This window comes from Ischnura elegans, chromosome X (genome assembly GCF_921293095.1).
Source record: "Ischnura elegans chromosome X, ioIscEleg1.1, whole genome shotgun sequence".
Taxonomy (NCBI): Eukaryota; Metazoa; Arthropoda; class Insecta; order Odonata; family Coenagrionidae; genus Ischnura; species Ischnura elegans.
Window position 1 is genome coordinate 8,961,989 of NC_060259.1, and position 24,579 is coordinate 8,986,567.

The 24,579-nt window shown below is 38.2% G+C and overlaps 1 protein-coding gene across 4 annotated transcripts in view; it reads right to left on the reverse strand.

The window, feature by feature from the left end:
• Nucleotides 1-10,106: 10,106 nt before the first annotated feature.
• LOC124170920 (ERI1 exoribonuclease 3-like) overlaps nucleotides 10,107-24,579 on the reverse strand; it is an 83,510-nt gene continuing 69,037 nt past the window's right edge. Inside the window, exons 6-7 of one of the 4 annotated variants that reach the window (XR_006867610.1) lie at nucleotides 11,339-11,489; nucleotides 10,139-10,887 (exon numbers count right to left, since the gene is read on the reverse strand). Coding sequence is in view for 1 of the 4 variants with exons in the window: in XM_046549975.1 (XP_046405931.1) it covers nucleotides 11,449-11,489 (41 nt within the window). In the remaining 3 variants the exon portion in view is untranslated. Of the gene's footprint in view, nucleotides 11,490-24,579 lie in introns of all 4 variants that reach the window. The other 3 variants (XR_006867609.1, XM_046549975.1, XM_046549974.1) reach the window with 3 other exon arrangements.

Genomic DNA, 24,579 nt, shown 5'->3' on the forward strand with positions numbered 1-24,579 from the left:
TTCAACATCACAGCTAGCTAACAAGTACTCACAGTAGACTCACGGAAAGACGCTGAAATAGATTAAAAAAATAAATAATATGGAAGCCTTTTCTCTTGAAATGAATACATATTCTTCTTTCTTTAACACACTTTCTTTATATCAATGAAATCAACCAACTCTCATTTTGATAACTCATCAACAAGTCTGTATCTATAGCAACCGTAAACAAACTTTATCACCTGTGGCAGCTGTGGGTTTCCAAAGTGTGGCCATAGTTGCATAAGTGTTTGGCAAGCCAGACTATGGCTTGCCGCATGGCAACCACAATCAGGCCATAGTATGGCAAGCTGTGGCTAGCCATAGCCATTGTTGCCACAGGTAAACCACAGTTCGGCCACACTGTGGCCATAATTGTTGTGTTGACTGGGAAGTTACCATTGTGGTTCTGCAATGTTAGGCAATGCGGGCAGCACCGCAAGGGGTGGGGGGGCGTGCCCCCCGCATGTATCCGTCACTGATCTCGCGTTATCTTATATGCTTTCCTCAGACTGCAGGAAAGTTTAATAACTTTCTGTACTCTCGACTGCAGTAATAAGTTCTTCAAAGTTTGGCCATCGGCCACTGACGAAGGGCAAGGTTTCTTTAAAGGCCTGTTTACAGTGTACATTAACCTGTACGAGTTAATGTCCAAATGTACAAATGAGGTAATGAACCCGAAAATGTGCCGTGTAACCACTCAACTTGTGCCAATGCCTGAACGGAAAATAGAACCTGCTCTAATTGGTTCATGAATTCGTACATGTTGTGTTCTGCCACAAAAATCATTCACCTGAACAGACATTAACTAGTACGTGTTAATGTATAGTGTAAACAGGCCTTAAGATATTATAGCTGTCCCTCCCAAGCAGGGGCGCAGCTAGGAATAAAGGCGAGGGGAGGGGTAAATAGGTGCCAGTGGTGCAGCGAGGGGGATATTTTGGGGGATAAATCCCCCCCCCAGAGCTTAGAGAAATTTTTAAGTTAAATCCATTTTACTTAATTGGATTGATATTACTAATAGAACAGTGTAAGGATTAATAAGATATCCCACAGAAAGCTGTAAAAATCACCATTTTCAACCATTTATCTTAAAATTACGCAATTTAATAATCTCGTGCCTGCTGCTTATCCTGGTGGTTATTCCATACCCAACACACACTGGTATTAGTTGCACCTAAACCCCCCCACCCTTAATTCCCGGTTGTGTCCCTGTCAGGCACAACTAATTATGGGGGGCCTGGGGGTGTGGCATGTGGGCCAGGTAAGCGGGAGGTGCGAGGGCCCTCCACCATAAAAAATAAAGATAAATGGTTCAAAATGGTGAGTTTTACAGCATTCTGAGAGATATTCTATTAATCCTTACACTTTTCTATAAGTAATATTAATCCAATTAAGTAAAATAGATTAGACTTAAAAATTTCTCTGAGCTCTGGGTGGGGGTTTATCCCCCAAAAACCCCCTTCCACTGTGCCACTGCTTCGAAGTTCCCTCTCATTCCTTACAGCAGGGAATGCCGAGAGGCATATACTATGAACCCTAACAAGCATATGCATCTCCCTCTCCAAGAATGGGCCAATTCACCACTTTTATTGATTGATTATTGTGACATTGAGAATCACGTTTTTTCCATTTTTCGATCTGTCGCCTACTTATGAATCAAAAGCCTTAACCTTTTCATTGATTTCGTTACATGATCAGACCATGCAGGTTACCATTTCTCGACCTTGACGTGGGTTCTTGTTGTTTACATTCATGTGAGTGATTCATTACCTCAATAAAGTTACCTTCTCCTCGAGATGCCTCCAAACCCTCTCCGCATTTTCTAGATAGAATTTATTCTTAAGAACCCTTTGTACTAATCGGGAACAACAACCTTGGTAGGGCCAATCAGCCTATCCAGCATCAAATTATCAAGGCATATGAGGAGAAAAAATAATTTACTTGACTATTTGGTTACCAATTGATCCGAAAAAATGAGGCAACTATTAACTAACATTGGGAGGGTCACTAATAAAATTCGTAACTGGAAAAGCTATGACTCCAGATTACATATATGAATCCTGGAAAGTTTCCAAGAGAAACTGAACATCAAGCTAAGGAAAAAACACCATTTGCAAGTCTTAAGGGAGGACTACCAAGAAGAAAGGGTCGTGCCTAGGTGATGTAGAGAAAGATCATTGCAAATTGTCCTTACAGAACCATTCCAGTTCCAAAATTATCAGTGCCATTAATTTAGCTCCTTTCCCAGCATAGGAGTTAACTAAAATAATGGTGGTCATTCAAGAAAGAAAAAGAATAATTGTCACCACACACACTGATACTTTTTTTTCACGGCAACATCATCACTCAAGAGTATGGTTCACCACCATTCACATATAAAGGCATGTATCAAAAGAATGGGGAAGAGAATGGTTAGTATTCTTATTTACAATTAAAAAATTCAGCAATGAACTCAAATCATTAACATTACTGCATGGTGGAACAGTTTTGACTCTAGTAGAAGACAGAAATTATTAGATAATCCTATTCAGCACACAAATATGAATACAATAACCTCCTTGCCATTTAATGCGAATAATGACAATCAAACTCAAAATAGCATGCAAGCTTATGTCCAGCTTAATTTTTCCTTGCCATTGACTAGATTGATCCAAGTTTGAATTGGCAAGCATGATCCAAGCCGCAAGGTTTCTGTTTTTAATTGATATTCAAACTAAATGGAAATTTTATGAGATTAGTCAAACTTAATTTTCCGGCCACATGAATGTTCATCTTCATTCATATGACCATTACTGGCAAACTGACTGATCACTAGTAACTAATTTCCTTTCCAGTAAAAGAACCCTATTTTCAGACAGTAAAAGATCGATGTGAATAATATATTAGCAGGAACTGGAAAGCTTCACTCTACCTCGAATTGTTAGGATTGATTCCACCTTGAATTGGTTGGCTTGATTCCAGCTTAGTGCCAAGCTTGATTCAAGCTTAGTGCCCAGCTTGCATGTTGGAGACTAGTCCATATGATTCAAGCTTGAATCCAGCTCTCTGGCTTCCAGATTCAAGCCTGACTGACCTGTTACATCAAGTGGGAGTCAAGGTTGATTCCAGCTTGCCTTTCTACCTGGGACCCGTTACTACCTTATAAAGAAAAGCCACTCTATAAAATGCCATACCATTCCAATAGACAACAGATTGTTTTGCAACCTTCAGACTTATTGAAAATTGCCTTTTAAATTTAAAGTAAATGAATATATGATAAAGATATGATAAAGGGAAGCGTGGAGACATTGAATACATTCAACCCTTCATTGGTTCCTCTTACAAACGAAGGCCCTTCGTTCACCTCAAATGTCATTACACTACCACACAGCACAAGTACGTTTCATCGCATCAGGCTTTCTATGGGAGAAGATAAACATCCTGTAGGCTTTAAACTTGCACTTTAGCACAAAGTTTAACACAAAGATATAAACAGTCACCATAACGAATTAATACCAAACAAAAAAACCACCATAATATTTCACAGCCAAAAGATATCCTTCATATAAATTGCCATTGGAAAAAATTCCCCTCCGGCAGGAACCTAACCTAAATGGGCATTTGGATTTCTGGATAGCCAAGGCTCTTTGCTTTCCCATGACAATCGGTAGCAGATACATATGTTACACATCATTGAACAGATTTTGTTGCAAAACTAATAATAATTACCTTAAACTTTCTTTTTGCCATTAGCCAGCTGATTAAACAGGTGACCTCAATCTGACAAGTGTGAGATCCACCAATAGGTCACACACTGCCTTTGGCAAAATGTGTTTTAATCCTGGGAAGTGTGAGTTACCACTGCGTCACATCTAACTTTCAGGCACAACACCTATGTTATGCAGATTGTGCCGCGCCAAATGCGTTAAGGTAGACTAAATATGATCAACCAATTTATTCAAGACTAGTCTAGAATTCATAGTTTATGTTTGATGCAGAGATTCTGCATCAAATATAAACTATGAAATCTATTTTTGAAAGCATGCATCATGTCATGTGAGCACAAATTTACTCATCTCACGATGTGCACCTGCAGGGGAGAATGTTTTGTTTTCATTCAATGCCACCGCACCACTTCGACTCCGGCTAAAAATTACCCTCCTGCCATTGTAATGCAGTGAACGTCCATCAGCCAAGCATTGCTCTATATATCTTTCATTAGTAGATTGCATTTTATTTTCGCATTCAATGGGAGCCAACCACTTCGAGTCCAATCCACAAATTCACTTCCTGCACGTAGTTTTTGTTTGATGCAGACAGACTGACATGCCACAAACTTAATACATACATATAGGATGATTTTGTAACATTTGTATTCATTGAGCTACACAGATAAACTTTAAAAGTTATGAACAAAAGCATGGTGATGAAATTTTATCATTATCAAAAATATGAGATTTAAAAATTATTATGAGAGAGTAGTTTGGAACCAAGGCTTTCACAGCTGGTTGTACTTTTAATGGAGGCTTTTGAGTCTGGTTGAGTTGTGCACATTGTTATGACGGCAGCCATTGTATTCATCTTTTCAATAGCAGTGAGTGGCATGGGAGTCATTCCACTCCAAGTTGCTCCAAAATGCTACTCCAGCCGAGTGCTCTGCTCTAGATCCCCGATTCTTGCCAAATATTAGTCTTTTTGGTATGTTGGACGATTCCACCCGTATAATGCTACCTACGAAGTTCTTATGTAGGTGTACATAGAGTACAGCCACTTCAAAGCAACTTATGAGTCCACCCATGACCTTCCCCTCTGCCTCTGCCATGCAAGGTATAGTGCAAAAAGTAATTTCAAAAGGCATTCCAAGGTTTGTTTAGAGTCATGCTATCAGTTTTCAGAATCAGCACCAATTTGATGCTGTAAATGTGAATCATCAATATGGATCATTTCTTCATGGAAAAGTTTTCTACAAATGCCGTGAAGGTGACACTTGTCCTCCAGATTGATATTATTTGGATGTTTTGGTGACTTGCAGAAGCATGTTAGCCTTATGGGTCAAGTGCTTAGTTTCTGATCAAAGGGTCCTGGGTTTAAATCCAAAGTGAAGTCTTTGGATTTATCCCCAAAGAACAGTTCTCAAAGTGTGAGGCGGCCCAAAGAAAGGCACCCCCACCAGAACTGAACATGTGTCATCCACACACAGAATTCATGAGGCATAGTTAAGAGTGCACTCTATCCTCACCTATCCAAACCAAACTGTCTCTTGAAACACTATGTATGTTGGAAAGTCAATTATTTGATACTCATGTGACCTCACACTTCATGAGATCACATGAGTGAGGTCTTAAAGACCTCATATACCATGAGGTCACATGAATGATGTCTTTAAGACCGCATACTTCATGAAGTCTTGAAGACCTCACACTTCATGAGGTCTTCAAGATCTCACACACATGAGGCCTGAAAAATCACGTCATGTATATGTTAATGAATTATAATTTCAATCGTAATTTTATATTTCTGCGTATATAATATTTTTTCATCCTTCAATTAACTCTTTAAATTAAGAGATGAGTTCATAAACTTCTCCCTCCGATTCTATTAAATAATCAGACACTTCCACTTTCCGCTAAGTCCACCATTGTGTTGTCGTGTTATTCTACTGCCTTGAGCTCAGACGCCTTGTTTATGATTAATATAGTGTGTACTCCATGGCCTAGTTCTTGCTCGTGTTTTCCCTTGCGTTTGCGAACGTGAATCAGGATTCCATCAATCTGAGATCGGCACGAACCTCGTGGACATCATGATGTGCCAAGTGCACGGAGACTTGGAAGGTAAGTTTCAATGATTTTATGCGTACGATTCTTTTTCCACTTGTTCATAAGAAAATCCATTAATTATACTATTGTCCAAGCTGCTTAAGTTCATGCTTATCATTGAGTATCAGTAAATATTCATGTAAAATATTTAGGTGGTGCAAGTTTTGTAACGTGCCTTTGTTGTTATTCATGTTTCATTTCATTCATTCATTCATCGTATCCTTATAAATTTGCTGTTATCGAATTTTTAATTATCTCCGCTAAAACCACTATCTTGATTATATCTAGTACGTGTTCAAGCAGTGTTATTATTATCTCGGGTTCATAAAACAGTTTTCCCAAAGATCATTGAAGTTTATAAACTATAAACTAAAAATATAAACTAATCAATAATAACTCTCAACAAACTTGTTTGTTAATGTTCCTCAATGTTTTTTTTCAGCCTGTTATGAAATGGAACCCAACATCAGCAAGTAGTGTCACCTTGGAGAGAGTGGGGATGCAGTGGCTGCATCAAGCGGCGACAGTGTAAAGTATGCAGAGAGAAAGAATTCAAAAACTCGTGATGTTTGCTTATTGACTTAATATTATGAAGAATAAATTTATAAATATCATGAAGTTGTTTACTCCATTTTTTTTTCTGCCTTATTTCCACCTACGATTCTCATTTAATGTATTATTTTGCTTTATTTTAATTGGATACGTCTGATACTTATGTAATCGGAGTGTTTTCTTAAATAAGGATGCGTAAAGTATTTTGAAATATTAATAAATGGGCTGGTAGGGGCCCCGGCGTTTTTGCCGGCTATTTCAAAGCCATCTATCAGAACTATTACGAAGTGGGTCATTTTCTGGTTCTCCAGGTAGTTCCATAATCAGACACGTGGAGGTGCCACATTTGCGCCTACATCATATTGGATCTCTTATAGGAGTCCTATAAGACATACAAGAGGTCTTTCAGAGACGTGTGAGGCCTCGAAAAGAATTCTTACACGAGTGTACATGACCTCACAGAGACATCATTATGAGGTCACTTGGGACTCTTTTGTAGGAGTCCTACAAATTCGTTAGACTTCTTAATGACCTCATACATGAGTCATACGTGTTTACTGGGGTTCTTTCAATTTGAGTGCACCCAATGAGTTGGCAATACGTAAGAAAAGGGTGGTTTCCTATTATTTTTTTATTGCCTAAATCTAAAGATTAATACTCCTGGACCACATATTTCATGCTTTTAGATTTTAAAATGATGGTATCTATTTTTCGCAATTAAATGAAAAGAGAAAATTTTCAAGCACGCAAAAACACGACGGCTAAGTACGAATGCTGGGAAAAGCCCGTGTGACATCTGGCCGCTGCTGTGTTCAGGCCACCTGGGTGCGAGGCTATGAATACCACTACGATGCAGGCTGCTTGCCACCGAGCATGGCAGCAACGTAGAGTACCCTACTAGCAGGTAGCGCTTGGCTTAAATAAGGATTATTAATACCCTATCAAACGAAGGAAACTTCCAAACCTGAGGCAATTTTGTTAGGTGATTATGAAGAGATTTCCCTGAGCTCTGTGTCTCATGCATACATTGGTTCTCTCACAAGGGGAGACCACGTACCTTGCTCCGCCTTTTTCAATGCAGTATTTTTTTATGGCATTCGGAATAGTGAACACATCACTGAACTGGTAGTGGTTCCATTGAATGGGCCTTAGTTTGGCTGTAATTAATTAATTTACACGAGGTATTTTTAACAAGCCTTACATAATTTCAAAATACCACCATTCCCTACAGACGGGTCAGGTGGGGCCGTGGTAGCGTGATTGACGCTCACCCGGGGGCCAGGATTTGAGGCTTCGTCACGACTGTTTATATTCTAATATTCATTTTGATCATACGGCGTCAAGTTTTTCATTAATTTTAATTGCAGCAAGAGTAGGCATGAGAGAAATTTTTTTTATATCATAATGGCGTTCGGGTATTTTAGCGGTGTCATTTTAACAGATGAAGGCTACACCTGTTCCCCTCCTCAAAAACATAACAAAATATTAACGGGGAACTATAACAGCGGCCTTTTTTTGAAGAAATGACATTTGTAGGTGGTCCCTTGTAATTACATAGGATGGGCTACGGAAGATTTTGGGAAGCGGCTAGCACAAGACACATTTGACGTAATTGATTTTTAACCCTGGACAGGGCGTGCTGGCGTATCAAGTACACCAATCTTCGAAAACCAAGGATTTCTACTTTGTATGTACATTCTGTGCTAGAATAGCCTCGTGTGCTCTTACAATGTACTTCGACTGTTTACATTGCAAGTTTTCAAAGCTTGAAGTATTGTAGCTAATTTATTTTTAGATCGGCAATAGGAGCCAAAACCATTGGCATACGTACGCCAGCCGTGTACCTCCTGCTTTGCTTTTCTTGATTGCACTTGTTTATTCTTTCATGCCTTCTTGACTGTCTACAGCATGAGATTTTAAAGCACAAAATATTGTAGCAAATTTTTTTTAGATCGGCAAGAGGAACCCGATACCCGTGGCATATAAATTATGCTGCGCAACCAGCCATGTACCACCTGTGTACCTTTATATTTGTATCACCTATACATGTGAAAGCTTGAACTAATTTCTACAAATAAATATAAAGTTTAACAAAAATCGAGTTTTATCACATAAATAATACATCATGGACAAAGTACGCCACGTGCCCAGTAGTGTAAAAATATCAGGCTTGAGGGTTAAATAATCAACTCATATTTCATCCTATTTGTTAATTGAAATAATATTGCTGAATGGTTCTTTTAGCACGTAAGTACATATAGGTTTGTAAGAAAACTCCCTTTGGAGTAATGTGAATTACAAGTGTTTGAGAGATACTCATGGCATTTTATATTCGTTTTTTGTTCTTATTTATTAATGGAATGTGCTCTTGCAAGAAGTGGTTTTCATTTTTAATGTGGAAGTTGATCAGCATAAGCAATACAAATAATTAACATTTTAGCGCCCACCAACCCTTGCTATTGTAGTCATCATATCTCCACGTTCGAAATGACATTGCTTAAACATTTAAATGCCATTATGACGATAAAAAATTTCTCTCATGCCGCAACTAAAATTAATGAATAATGCTTGCTGCAACTAAAATTAATGAAAAACTTGACGCCATATGATCAAAATGATGACTGGAAAATATCAATCAAGACGAAGCCCCAAACTCTGGCCCCCGGGTGAGAGCCGATCGTGCTACCACTGTACCATCTGTAGGGTAAGGTGATATTTTAAAATTATAAAAGGCTTGTTAAAAATACCCCATGAAAATTAATTAATTACAGCCAAACTAAGATCCCATTCAATGGAACCACTACCATTTCAGAGATGTGTTCACCATTCCGAAGGCCATAAAAAATATGGCAGTGAAAAAGGTGAAGCAAGGTATGTGAACTCCCCTTGTCAGACGATGTAAAAGCCTTATCTAATTGTATAGAAACTAGGTCCGTGTGACGTCACGTGGAGTGGCATCGCATGGGTGCCAATCTGGCCTTTTTCAAATGAGGTTAAAATTGACCAATAACATTCGTCTAAACTGGGATTTCTAAAGCCAAATAATTTGTTTATTATGAATACACTAATGGTGGGTAATGAATCGCAATAAGTGTCTTTCTTTTTCTTTGATGAAGGAAACTACCCTATTGAAAAAAGAAATTCCATATATCCAACAATACAGAATATACTCATGCCTTGCCTGCATAAGTTTCATTACAAATTCCAGCATATAGTGTATGCACCAATGAGGCAGTAGATTACATGCATAAGTGTTTTGTGTTATACTGGCAGACTGGCCAAAACCCAAAGGGCAACTCTTGACATTAAATTTTTTAATATGCTGCCCAAATCTGCTCACCATACAACCTTTAACAAGTTTCATGGGGTGATGGAAAAGTGGCTACTGGACCGACCATTGTATGATATTAAGGAATACTTTGAACATGATTTTTCCACCTTGTATTTTTGACTTCATCCATTTTTATAAATATTATTTTTAATGCTACTTAAATGTTACTATCAGAATGTAAACAACTTATGTTTCAACTTTAATTTTCTGAAATTCTGGCGTAGGTTTCCGTGGCGTTGCTCATGGTCAGTGCTGATTTTCGGGTTCCTCAGCCTCGTTGGTTGATTTTGGATGACAACAGTTTCGGGAGCCATCCTGCTCCCAACGTGGCTGAGAAACCCGAAAATCAGCACTGACCATTTAATTTTCTGATTTTACAATGTAAAAATGACGACATCCATCACATGTAAATGTGCTCAGGATGAATAAAGACTTTATTATTATTACACTGCAGTCCATGTACCTTGATAGTGACTTTTTAGTCAAATCTTAGGTGATTCCAAGATTCCAAAATGGTTAGACATTTTTCTCACATAAAACCATTTTCACCCAGTAACTACATATAAACTCAGTCAACACAACAATTATGGCCACAATGTGGCCGTACTGTGGAAAGCCATTATGGCCAGAGTGGGTTGCCACTATGGCACAAAATTGTTTTGAGCCCCGGCCATACTGTTGCCAAAGTGTGGATAGCCACACTATGGCCACATTTTGGCTAGCCACAATGCTCCACCCCAAATCATAAATACTAATATAATAATTCCTTTGTACTATTAATATAATATCTCCTTCAATGCTAGCTATGCCTGTTAAGGCCACCATTCGATGCAAAAAATAAAGAGTTTTGGAGAATTAAATGTGAACCATAAATTTTAAGAAAACATTAAAATTTTTATTTACAATAAATTTAAATAATATATAGGATAGAATGCACTCTAGTTGGCACCACCTTCCCCCAAGTAGTTTGCAATTTGCGATATAGAGTACATATGTATCAGAAAGGTAAATGCAAAGAAAAGCAGACCATAAATAACATAATATAACCATTAATGATCTTCTAGATTGGTTACTAAAATAACAAAAACACATTTCAGATGGGCTAGTATTACAATATCGCCTTGGATTTGAAACAGGTACATGTTAAACGTCCACCTCCAGATATTTTAACTACGCCTATGGACCAATCTGTAACAGGTAAAATCACATATTTAGTCATTAAAACATTTAAGGTTGCCTATCTAATCTTCCCCACAATTCAACATCACAGTACTCAACAGTAAACTCATGTAAGCACGCCAAAATTAATTAAATCAATAGATAATGTGGGAGCTTTTTCTCCTTACAAAAATACATGTTCTCCTGTCTTTCCACACTTTATTTACATCAATAAAATCAACCAGCTCTCATTTTGATAACTCATCAACAAACCTGTATCAATAACAACCAAACTTATCACCTGTGGCTTTCCTGAAACAATTCAAAGTGTGGCCATAGTTGCATATGTGTTTGGCAAGCCCAATTATGGCTTGCCGGATGGCACCCACAGTCAGGCCATAACAAGGCAACCCGAGGCTACATGAACCACATACTACCACACTGTGGCCATAATTTGAAGATACCTTTATCAGAAACACACCGATTTTCATCAGCTAATCCTTGTCTCCTAAAAATAGATCATGTGAGATGTTACATCCCCGGGAGACCACAACTTGAAGGCTATATGTAGCAGTCTTGTCCATGAAAGGGTTAACTATTCACATTCCAACAAACGTGCACCAGCCTCAATCCTACAAAAAAACATTAAAAAACTAAATGAAAACAATATAGAGAAAAAAATCAAAAATTTTAACAAGTAAAATTACATTTGAAATGCTTGCTCCATCCACCAATAGCCCAGGGCACACCTCATCAAAAGGCTAACAAGATGTAACAGTGAAAAATATTTTCTGCACAAACGTCTCAAGGGCAATGAAAGAAAGGCTAAACTTTAAATTGGAATAATAGCAAACTTCATTGTGAGTTTCAGGAATTAAATCAGAAAACAAATACATGTACAAAATTAAGAAAAAATTGCCCACATACAAATTAAAGTGAGTGACATTTATGCACAATAAAGAGCCTCTTAATTGACATGGGCCAAATTAGCATTGGTCATAAAATTAAAGTGGGCATTTAATGCTAGCATCCACACTTTACAATCATTTATTTAAAATAAATCATGCCTCTAATAAGGAAAAACCTCACTGATTGGTAAGATAACCTTTTGGTTTTGGTAACCCCAATGAAAAGATTAAATGTAAATATGTATTGCTAAGGTTTGCAGCAGCAACAAAAGAAATAACATTATCTCCAACCTCCAATGGCACCCTTGCTTCTAAATGAACATTTACTAGAGAAGAAATAAGATGACTTATTTCATAATTTAACTGAGTGCATAAATCATACATTTATATTCCTGAGACAGCTTGATTAGAGGGGAGGCAAAAAAGTAAAGTTTGGCACCCAAGTGGTCTTTTAACTAGAGATGGGTCAAATAGCAGATTTCTCAAACTCGAATATCGAATTCGAATATTAAATCATTGCTCCAATATTCGAATACCTCGAACACTAGACCTTCAGCACTGAGGATAGCGGGTCAACCCGCTGAAACGTCTGAACGTTTTTTGTGAGTGTCCCTTTTTTACGTGTGTCTATGTTTTTATTAGTACAATTTTTGTTCGTTCGCCTCGATCGGCCACATACTTAGAATTGTGCAAAACATATTTAACGTACGTTTCTTCTTCTATTTTCCTTTATGAATGTATAAATAAAAAGGTATCCAGTGGAACCTTGATCTATCATTTTTCAAGGGGGTGGATGAAAAAAAAACTATGAATGCGGGAATGTTTGACTAGGTTGCCTTTGTAGCAGGAAACCCAGGATTTTGGTGGGTAATAGGGTAGTTTCCTTCATCAAAGAAAACAAAATGCAATGATTGCAATTCCTTACCCACCATTAGTGTATTCATAATATACAAATTATTTGGTTTTAGAAATCTCAGTTTAGACGAATGGCAATGGTCAATTTTAACCGGATTTGAAAAAGTCCAGATTGGCGCCCATGCGATGCCACTCCATGTGACGTCACAGAGGCCTAGATACTACACAAGTAGTCAGGAGTTTTTAAACATCATCTGAAATTACCCATGCATGCATGTGGCACAGAGCTCAGGGAAACATCTCTTAATAATAACACATTAAAAATACCCAAGTTCGGAAAGTTACCTTCGTTTGATAGGGGAATAATAATCCTTATTTAAGCCAAGCGCTACCAGCTAGCAGGGTCCTCAGCAACCTGCTAGCAGCCTGCGTCGTATCAGCGCTCAAGCCTCGCCCTAAGGTCACCTCACAAGGCCGCAGGGGGAACGAGAAATATGTCACACAGACTTTTTCCCATCATTCCTACTTAGCCGTCACGTTTTCGCCCGCTTACTTCACTTTTCATTTAATCGCGAAAAATAGATATCGTCATTTAAAAATGTAAAAGTGTGAAATTCGTACTCCAGGAGTAATAATCTTTCGATTTAGGCAATAAAAAAATAATAGGAAACCACCCTATTGTGATTTCCTTTTAAGGATTCAAACAGGAATTTAGCCGATTAATGGAATATTTTAATTTTATGGAAACAATTTGGGCATACAGTTGATTCAAGTAATAACTCTTTCAAATATCCTGAGGGGACACACCACCTCAGAAAAAAATGATTAAATGCTCTCTTGGCATTTACACTGCTACAACGGATTTCTGTCTGATGTATACATTCTTATCTACCAAAGGCTACTTAAGCAGCACGTCCATCTGACACTCGGCTTCATCCAACTTCTTATTTTCAACAGGTAGCTCGCTTTACCCCCACTCCTACTGTCAAGTGCTAACAGAAAATCCTAGGCGTTTTGCAAAATACACGTGCTTCCCCACTGGAATTTATACTTCTTCAATTATTTTCAGTCCATCTTTGGAAGTTCTCATGAGATGAATTCGAGTTGCTAGCAGCGAGAAACCAAATATCCTGAGAAAATATCCCTTTGTCTGTGATTGTGACAATAGAGATTTATAACATAACTCATAAATTGTAACTTGATATATGTTTTCGGAAAAAAATACCGCATCAACTTCCGAGCAGCTCAGCTACGAGGATATCGAGTTTCGCCAGAATTTTAAGTCTCCCTCGTATTTTGACATTTATTTTCTTCCATAAAATGCTTAACCCTTTCACTCCCAAGCGGCCGATATATCGGCCGTGGCCTTCCTACCCGATACGCCCAAGCGGCCGATTAATCGGCCGCTTGCTTAGAGCAATATTTCACATAAACTATGATGTGTTATTATTTAATTTATTTTTATAATGAATGTATACATATTTTGCTATCCTTAGGTATTTTTTATATAATTTAATTTATACTTTTAATATTTTAATGGACACTATTTCTTTAACTCTTTGTAAAATCTGACTCATTTTGTCGAAATTCTTACGCCACTTTATAACTAAGCGAAATTAGAAAATTTGTACGTAATTGTTGCTAATTATCGTTTATAAGTTATATTGAGGATAAATTTTAATAAATATTTAATTGAAATGTTCTTTTTCTGTAATTTTTTATGTAAACTGACAGCTTATTGAACTCCTTTTTTTCCTCTCGTAAATTACCGCCACGGCTGAATAATGACCTTATGATGTTCTCAACAAGCTTAGGCACGCTTTTACGCATGATTTATTGTTATTCACTTCACTACATCACGTTCACCTTTATTCATGTAATACATTGGTGCGTATGACTCCGTTCTTTCCATGACGTAACATTTTATCTAACCTCTAATCTCCCGCCCGCTGCAATTATATTTCGACGCCTCCTTATTACAATCAAATCCTTTTTCGGTATCGACATACATTTCAAAGGAATCGTCTTATCTGACTTACATTATTACATTTTATTCACAAGGAAACAATACTTCTTGTTTACAGGAGGAGTACACTAAGGGTAAGATTATCATGCGTGGCGCGCGAATAAAATGTTTTCAGCGAACCTCAGCAAGTGGCCGATAACGTCGCCGAATAGTTGCCGTGAAAGTGATGGCTTCACAGTTTTTTATCCTAATCTTCCTTATCTACATAAGTGATTCATTGCGTCACTGCTTTGCAGACACCTACTTTGTGGGCAACTTCTGAGAATGCGTCATCAGTTACAAATGTAATGGTTTGCATGCGGAGTCCCGACGGCTTAGTTTGCATCAACTCGCACGTATCAGAGGTCGGATACTTTTCTTCGCGTTGTGTTTTCTGTGCATTGAGTCACTTGAATTTGTGATAAGTTCATCATTGCAGCGAAATCTACGTATAAAAGTCTTGTGCCTTTTTTTAGTGGTGTGAGTGATATTTTTCCAAAAAAAATATCACCAATAATGGCTGGACCATCACGCGTAACGGAAAAGGATATTTTGGAAATTTTAGACAGTTCATCCAATGAAAGTGAATCAGACTACAACGAAAGTGACAGTGAGTCGGGGAATAATAATGATGGAGATCAGCATTCGTTTCAGTCTTCGGATGAGCTGGACACTGACGAAGACAGTGACAACGGAGAATGGAGGGAAGTACAAGCTCCTGAAGAACAAATTCCCACTTAGTTCAAGTTCCAAGAAGTGGACCCAAGAAAGCCCCACCACCTAACTCGCCACCAATTATATATTTTAGACTTTTTTTTTACGGACCTTTTTTGAACCGTCACTGAAACAAATAGATATGCAAAACAAAACATTACCTCTCATTCAGGAAGATCATCACCACCACTGAAGTGGGAAACAGTTACAATTGCGGAAATGAAAGGATTCCTAGCCTGTATTTTGAACGTGGGAATTATACGGAAGCCCACCATAGCTTCATATTGGTCGACTTTGCCTTCTCAGAGTACCCCTTGGTTCGGAAAAATGTTTCCGCGGAATCGCTTCCAGCAAATTTTGCGATTCTTTCATTTAGTTGACCCTAAAAAATGTACGGCCCGTAACGATCCCAGATATGACCCTTGCATCAGGTACCAACCCCTTGTTGACCATGCAAATAATGTATTTAGATACCATTATACCCCTCACGAAACTCTGAGTGTAGATGAAAGTCTGGTAGGGACAAAAAACCGTACAAGTTTGTTGCAGTACCTGCCAAATAAGCACCATCACCGCTGGGGAATCAAATTTTGGATGCTGTGTGATGCTGTATCAAACTATTGCTTAGGTTTCTTTACCTACAAAGGTAGATCAAATGATGAAGAAAGGATGGAGGTGAAGGAACATGGGCTGGGATATACAGTGGTACTGAAACTCCTTCAGATGAACAATTATTTATACAAAGGCTACCATGTTTTTGTGGACAATTTTTTTATGTCAGTTCCCTTAGTGAACAAACTTTACCAAATGGGAACATATATTACAGGAACTGTTAGAAAAAACCGAAAATTTCTGCCCGAGTTTTTCAAAAAGAAGTTCACCGTTGGGGAAAAAATGTTTTGCCGTTCCGGCTGTATTCTAGCCAGTGCATTTAGGGAAAAAATTTCTCAAAAAGGACCTGTGATCCTTCTTTCAAGTAAGGTGACGGCAAGGAATAGTGAAGTGAAAAAATGGAGACAAGGCCGCGAGAAAAAAACTGTCAAACCGGAAGTAATTTTGGAATATATGGGAGGTGTAGACTCTTCAGACATGATGCTCTATGTATATTTAGATGAAAGGAAAACATTAAAATATTGGAAGAAAGTAGCGTTCAACATTATTGGTAGGATGGTTTTGAATAGCTACATAATATATAAGGAAAATTTCAAAGAACCTGGAAAACCTCTGACAAGACTTATGTACACAATTAGTATAATTGAAGACTTAGGAGCTGGGTGGTTGAATTTCAGGGAATAGTGCGAAGTGAGGGGCCGTATTTCACCTGGAATAAGGTCACTGGGTGGGAGAAAAGAATACAGATGCTGTGTCTGCAGCACAAAGGAACAAAGAAGAAGATCCAGAACAGTGTGCGTCACATGCAATAGGGGTTTGCATGGGGAGTGTTTGCATAAGCATAAGTGCTAAAAGAGTGATAGTGAACAAAAGGCAAAATTTATTCCTACGTGATATTTTAAACGTGAAAACTAATCAAAAGTGTACCTATGTACTTATTTCATTAACAACTTGAACAAATAATGAAAAATCCTCCGTGAAACAATTTTCATCATAATTTGTTTGCCTTCGTTTTTATAGAAATAACATTGCATATGTAAGTCATTCATTTGTTTAAATAAATGCAATGTTAACATTTAAACAATTCCTTTAGCTTTAATTTAAAATAGCAATAATTTGTATTATTTAGGCCTAGATATAAAAATATATATATATATTTCATTGTTTTTTTAACAGAAGACTGGCTTAGGCACTGCTCAAAAGTGATTGTGACAGATTTAAACAATGAAATTTTTATGACAACAATTTTTTTGTTTATGCATAAAAAATTAGATAGATCTATGAAAAACTAAATTTTTAATGTAACTCAATTTTCAATAATAGCAAAACGAAAAAAATACTATGAATGAATAAGCCATAAAGTTAAGTTTTTCGTAAAAACATTTTAAAGTATTAATTTTATAAATTTATTATTCCAAAACTAAACATTATACATAATGATAATAATTAACATTTTTGAAAACGTCATTTATTTTTACATATGTGTGATTTTTTCCATGTCTATAAAACCTAAAATAAATCCATGAGAATTTTTACGAAAAGTACTAATAATTTCATAAAAAAACCCTTGGGAATTTTGGGTATGCATATTGAAAAATGCTTGGGAGTGAAAGGGTTAAATAAAGTCATGAATACCTCGTGTTTGGTCTTATTCTTTTTTAAATTAGGCGCACATTACTAATATTCCAATCCAATAAAGGTGTAATATCAATTGCTGAAAGACATAGTTAGACACCTTTTGGGCTAATAGATGACTCATGCAGCATTTGACCTCCAGAAATAGGGAACTTCGAAGCAGGTAGGCAGAAAAAATTTAGTGGGGGAGAAATAGGGAAGGGTGAAACACGATTCTATTACTCTCCTGTAACTTGATATTTTCGTATGAAGCTTTTGATTTATGGTCTTCGTAATACAAACCCTGCGTGAGCTGGGACCTTTTGTTAGATTTCGGAGAGGAGGAAAGCGTCGCAGGAGGGGCCGAGCGCTGATGGGGGTAGCAGATTTTGTGAATTGTGCTACGTGGTTACTATCCCACCGCACCGAGGTTCTCCTGGTGGGGGAAAGCGGGGATTTTCGGATTTTTTCACCCAATCATTTTTGGTTCCCCTCGTCGAACTCTTTTCACCGCTCTAATCCGCGAATTTGATGTAGTTCGTCAACTTGCCTAAAATGGCGCTGCATGCACTGAACGACTAGAGTTCTCTATATTTTTCCGAGTCAACTACCAACGGCATGCGTGCGACAGTGTATGGCGCAAAATTCAAAGTATTCGAGATTGTATCTTTAGCATAATTATTCGAGATCTTGAATGTCGAATACAGTGGAACCTCGTTAAAGCGAGTATGGGCTATAGCGACACCCCCGCTATTACGAGAGATAGCCGATGCACCGTCAATTGACCCTATAATAAGCGTGTTAAAAAAATTCGTTTTTATGAGACCCTTTCGGTGTTGGCTCTCGCCATAGTGAGGGTTTCACCGCCGGAAGACTTTCATGAAGACTTCTTAACCTCTGTAATTGCTAGCGATCTGTTAGAAATGAAGTTAATGGAGTGCTCAGTCTCAAATTTATGTGGTAAACTGTCATTCGATAAATATAATGATGACGAAACAATGCTTTGCATGATTTTTATTCGGTGCGGCGCTTATAAATTGTTTGAATAGTTAGTCGTTATTTGAGTAAGGAAATTTAGTGATGCAAAAAAACATCGCCTTTCGTCTGGATTTATGCTTACGTTTATCGGATAGATGTTTATCTGTCGCCGCACCACTCCTGTTCCTGTATATCTGTTCGCAACAGGTATATTGGCTATTATTTGCTCCACCTCCGGTAAAGCGACAATTCGCTATAGCGAGTGTTTATTAGTGCACCGTGGGGTGTCGTTATGTCGAGGTTTCACTGTACTTTATAGTATTCGAGGTATTCGAGTATTCGCGGATACTATTTGCAAAATGTAATTCCACCGAAACATCATTTGAAAGACAATCCTTGCAGGAGTAGGAAAGGGAATGCGTACAGAACATTTCCGGTTAAATTTGAATACACGCCAAGAAAATTTTGAAAAGAAAATGAGCTATTCCGAGAAGAGTGAGGTTATCATCTGCCACATACATATTTCAGTAGGAGGATACTTGCACCAATATACTCTTGGGTGTGCCAGTTGGAGGGTAATAAGTTTCATCATCATCAGGGATAAATTTTGTTGAATCCCGAGAAGAGTTTACCCACATCATTCGACGGGAAAGCATGAAATCATATTTCATCCCTTACAGAGGTCTATTTGCTAATTGCACAAAGTTGACTTAGATTTGCGACTTAAATATTGGGAGGGCAATCTAGGGACCGAATTTGCATTGTTGCAAGGATGGGTTTGGCGTCCGATCCGAGATTTTTTTAACTGCTGGGTTTTAATATCGACTTTAAGGACTACCCGCTGATGACATATTGGAGAGAGACCACAGTACCTCCGGCTATATCTGACCTTAGTGCTGTGGATTTTCAAAAATCTGTTGATGAATGTTCAAATTTGAAGTTAAGAGGACGTGGGACATAAATTTTTCTCCTCCCACGAGGCCGTCTGAGTTTGGAGATAGTTCTTTTGTCGGCCGGTAGAGTCGTCTCAGACAATCCATCCTTGCGTCGGCGTTTTTGACTAGGGTTTATTATCTTCAGTGTGTTCCTCTTTGAAGGAATGAGGCGGGCGAGGCTTCTGCAAGCTCTCGCTCCTCCTCTCTCGCTTCTCCCGTGGCCGTCGCCAACGGGAATTCACTCGCACTCTTGGGTGTGTGTGCACCCTGACAGTAGCGATACTCGAGGATCAGTTACCCTTTCCCATTAGAGCCCTTTTACTTTCAGCATGGGTGTCACTTTGAGTTTTTTTATCCGTATTCATGGAAAGCTGAGAGCGTATGGACGCAGAATTTTGCAATGCGCTTCCTCGGAAGTCACGGAGGAAATAAATCCACATTCGCTGGAAGGTGTCCCCGCCTTATCGTAACCGGGGGTCCTCATCCCCACCCGCACATTTTTTGGTCCCTCGGGCCAGATCGCACACATGCTGTGCATCTGACATACTAGATACCAAAATAAAACCGCGGAAAAGAGACTTGGGAACGAAAAATATCATTTTTGTAGCTTAAAAATAATATTCTATTTTCCTGTTGAATTTGTATTTTAATAGTACTTAATTATTCAGACGTTATGAATCCGAAAAGCTTTTGTAGTGGAGTTGCATCAGCTGTAGTGATTGGAAAAACCTTGGCGACAAGGTAAATATTGCAGCAAAATCAATAATATACCAATGAGGATTACAAAATAATGTTGGCTTGAATATAAGATACACCTTCAATTTCTGTTTGTATCGGATGTGCCACACGAATGACAACGAAAATGCTGCCCTTACGGACTTTGAAAAGTCCTGATGAAATCCTGTTTCACTCACAGGTCTTTTCGTTCGAGGTAATTTACAGTTTCTAGTTGCTTTTCCGAATGGAGTGCTATCCGATGGGGACAGGTTAGTAGTTTCCTGGTAATTGTTGGGATACTGCACCAGAGTTAAAGAAAAGAGTATGTAATATCTGTTTTTAAATTATTTATTTTTAGCTTTTTTATTAGGCAACTGTCCTTCCCCGTCTTTCGTTTCCCCGCTGAATTTCTCATTTCTTGAGCTGCCAAAATTCCAGGAGGATTCCGAATCGGCATTGGTCGGGAGAATCTCGGATCAACAATTTCGGGAAGCATACACTCAATGTAGAATTTTTTCAATTTTTCCACCATAAATTTTCTCCAAAAATCGTCATCCCTTTCGATTCTCTCCACTTTTAAATCACATTTGGTCCATACGGCAAAGATACTAAAATCTCGCTGGGTTATGTGAAGCTGGCCCTGAATTTGGAAGAAGTAATTATGCTTCCGGTTAATCTTCATTTTGTCATTCTTCATCCAGAAGTTTACTTTTCCTTTGATGACTGCCTCTTCTACAGTCATCTCTGCTGCCGATGACGGACACTTTATTTCGACTATCCCACGATCACCAACAATTCCATCGGGAGTAGCTCCAAGGAAAGGAAATTCTTTGTAAACGTACAGCCCGCATGGTTGAATGCAAATACCTTCCTTTAACTCCAAGGCTGTGTGAGCTTTTTCCTCATTTATCCTTCCATATTCCAAGTGAGGAGAGTCAAAATTGCTGTACATACTTAACTGGTTTTATAAACTTTTCACAGCCAGTATGCGGAAGCATTTTACACACGCAGCCAAAATTGGAAGCACTGAGCATCTTCCGCCGCATTGTGACCCACTGAATATTTTTTCCTTGCCCCACTGTTTGCCTTTCGATATCCTCTATTTCTTTTTCACTCCTTTGGAGAGATTCGAGGAAAAGCCGACACTCATCTTCAAATGGTGGTTTAGCATGTCCGGTCTTTCAGAAAAGGGCCCGCAATCAGGGTCACGATTTTTTCCCAGACGACTGAATATACTTCTCTTCGATCTTGGCACACCTTTCCTTCTGATTGAAGTTGAAAGCGCCTTTTCACTTTTCCTCTGAAGTGACTTTTTGCAGTGGTACCCTGGACTTACGTCGCATACATTTTTATAAAGTGTGCGCAATGGGTTGCCAGAGTTAAAACTCACAACTGCTCCGTCACATCTTCCCTTGTATGAACGGGAGAGGGCATAATTGACTCTTTTTCCACCAATGAATTTTGCTATAACAGCGTTGTAGTGTTCTACTGGATTATTATCCACGTCATAAATAAGGCTTCGACTATGACGACTTATGTTTTTTACAATACACATCAATTTTTCATACACCCCACTTCTTTTCAATTCTGAATTGTAGTTTTTTTGATCACTTTTGTTTTTACCATCGCAAAAATACCCGATTTCTTTGCATTTCTCATGCTCTCCAAAAATGTGGCTCGCACTATTCAGGATATCCCTCTCGAGTAGTTGAGCTTTTTTAGGCAAGGGTATATCCTGAGATTTTCGGAACTAGACAGCTTTTGTCAATGCAGTTCTAAAGTGCAAAACATTTTCTGCTATAAATTTCCTCTCAACTCTGTCACAGATCACAATTTTTTATCACTTCGCCCCTTTTTTGGCGTTGTTTGGCAGTCCGCATCTGAATGATTTCAAGCACTGTTGCACGCTACATACTTTTCCTTGAATATATCGAAAACCGCATGCCTGTACAATAGGGCGGATCGCAAAAATCGATTTTTTTCAAATCCATCTGGCCCAATGAAAAAAAGTTGTGAACTATGCGTCTGAAGTCTGCGAACTATGGTGAAGCGCTTCTCTTCCATTATGAATGTGACTAAATGGATTTAGCGGTACCACAGGAAGTACTATAACTTACGGAAAATTAGAATAGGCCAAAAGTAGGTTTTTATAGAAGTATAAAACTCAAACACTTTTAAAGGAACATTTTAAATCATGCAATTTTTTTGCGTGTAAGTGCATGGAGGAGCATACGTGTCCATAATGAAGGAGTATTTTGAGAGACAAGCTGACGAAAAGAAAGATGATGGCTGCTGGATTGAACCCTAAAGAAACTCAACAACTGAGGAAAAAAGGGAATCGTAGGAGAGCGTTGAGTCATCATCGTCAATTCTTGTACGGGAAAATAGTATCAAAAATTTTCTTCATCAATTCATTCGAAGAAAATGAAATTAGCCGATTTGTATCTCTACTTTCCTCATAAAATAAACATTAAGGACTATAAACTCAAATTGGAACTTCTTCGGGGAAAATGCGTCTGCCAACTGTGATAGAGGTATATGCAAGAACCAAGCAACAGCAATGATCGTTCCCGCAACTTTAGCCGACGCAAAAGTCATAACTTCGTAAGATAAATCAAAGCTAGTGTACCAGAATCACTTACGTACACAGAAAAAGATGCTACCTACTGACAAATCGCTGTCGAGTTTACAAAATTATCCGAATATTAAGAAAATGTTCATCAGATTTATTACAAGCCTGTGCTCATCTTCACCAGTGGAAAGACTATTTTCACTTGCTGGGTTTCTCCATTCCCCTGTGAGGGGAGCTCTGTCAGACAAACTTTTTGAAAAACTTATATTCCTCAAGGGGAATAATTCATTCATAGAGAGCAACATTTGATAATTTTTATATTGAAAAATCTCAAATGTATGTGTGTATGTTAGAATTTTTATGTTTATTTATGTGTTAGAACTTTTTAAAAGATGTCTTAGTTTCCTTACAAGTGTATTTTGTATTTTAAAAAGTATTTAAAATACTATTTTGTATTTCGAATACCGAAGTCCAAGGTATTTGGTATTTTGCATTTCAATTACATTTTGTGTAGTATTTTGTATGTCAAATACTCCTCGGCCTGTATTTTGCCCAGCCCTGCCTACTGTGGATAAGAAAAGAGAGGTTTCATCAAAGGGCTCCATTTTATTGAAACGAAAGACTATACTCTTGTTTGATGAAAAAAGGCAAGAGGACTTATCAATACAAATTTAGAGGGGAATGTGTGGTGTTAATTGAAGAAACAGGGTCCCACTTTTGGAGGTTTGCCTCCCCCATCGGAGGATTAGCAAAAGTTATAAAATCTGCGATTATCGATTCCTCTCGGAGTGAAAAGTAGATACACGAAATTAAAAAAGGAGGCATCATCCCTTTGCTATAAGCATAATTCCAACATCCCTTGCAGTGTGGGTAAACTCATCTCGGGATTCCCACCGGGTTAATTTTTCCATAATGGCCAACATTTCAATCTCCGACTCGGGGCTCATCCTAAGGGATAAATTTTGTTGAATCCCGAAAAGAGTTTACCCATATCATTCGTCGGGAAAGCATTAAATCCGTATTTCATCCCGTAAAGTGGTCTATTTGCTAATTGCATTATGCTGACTTGGATTTGCGACATAAACGTTGGGAGGGTAATCTAGGGATCCAATTTGCGTTGCTGCAAGGATGCGTTTTGCGACAAATACGAGATTTTTTTTAATTGCTGGATTTTAATATCGACGTAAAGGACTACACGCTGATGATATATTGCAGAGAGACTCCGGTTCCTTCGGCTATATCTGAGATTAGCGCTGTAGTAAGTAAAAATCTATCAGTGAACGTTCAAATTTGAAGTTAAATATTCTTTTTATTATACAGGCGGATGAGATATTCGTGAAATAATTCACCAAAACTTAGTTGACAGCAGCGAAAGACTAGGAATGACACTGATATAAGAAATACAGAATGGAAAGCAGATAATTGACTAATTCTTTTGTGATTGTTCCTCACCGGACGATGCTGAAACATCAAATATTAGTAAGACTAACGAAGAAAGGCGCACTTGGTGTGAATTTTGGTGCATTTGGGGCGTGTAAGAGGCGAGCGGGGAGGGGACGCGAGCGGCCTTCACTCAAAATCCATTTAGACACAGCTGTTGGACAATACCGGAATAGAAGTGTATATCCTAAGTTCCCACACCTTCATAGCCACTCGAGAGGCATCTTCATACACCGGAGGCTCCTTTCCTGCGTTCGCAGATCTAAAAATACAGTGGAACTTGGTTAGTACGTTCCTCCTTAGTACGTTTTCCTCCTTAGTACGGCGATTTCCCTCGGTCCCGGTACCATCCGAACAAAATATAGGTAAAAG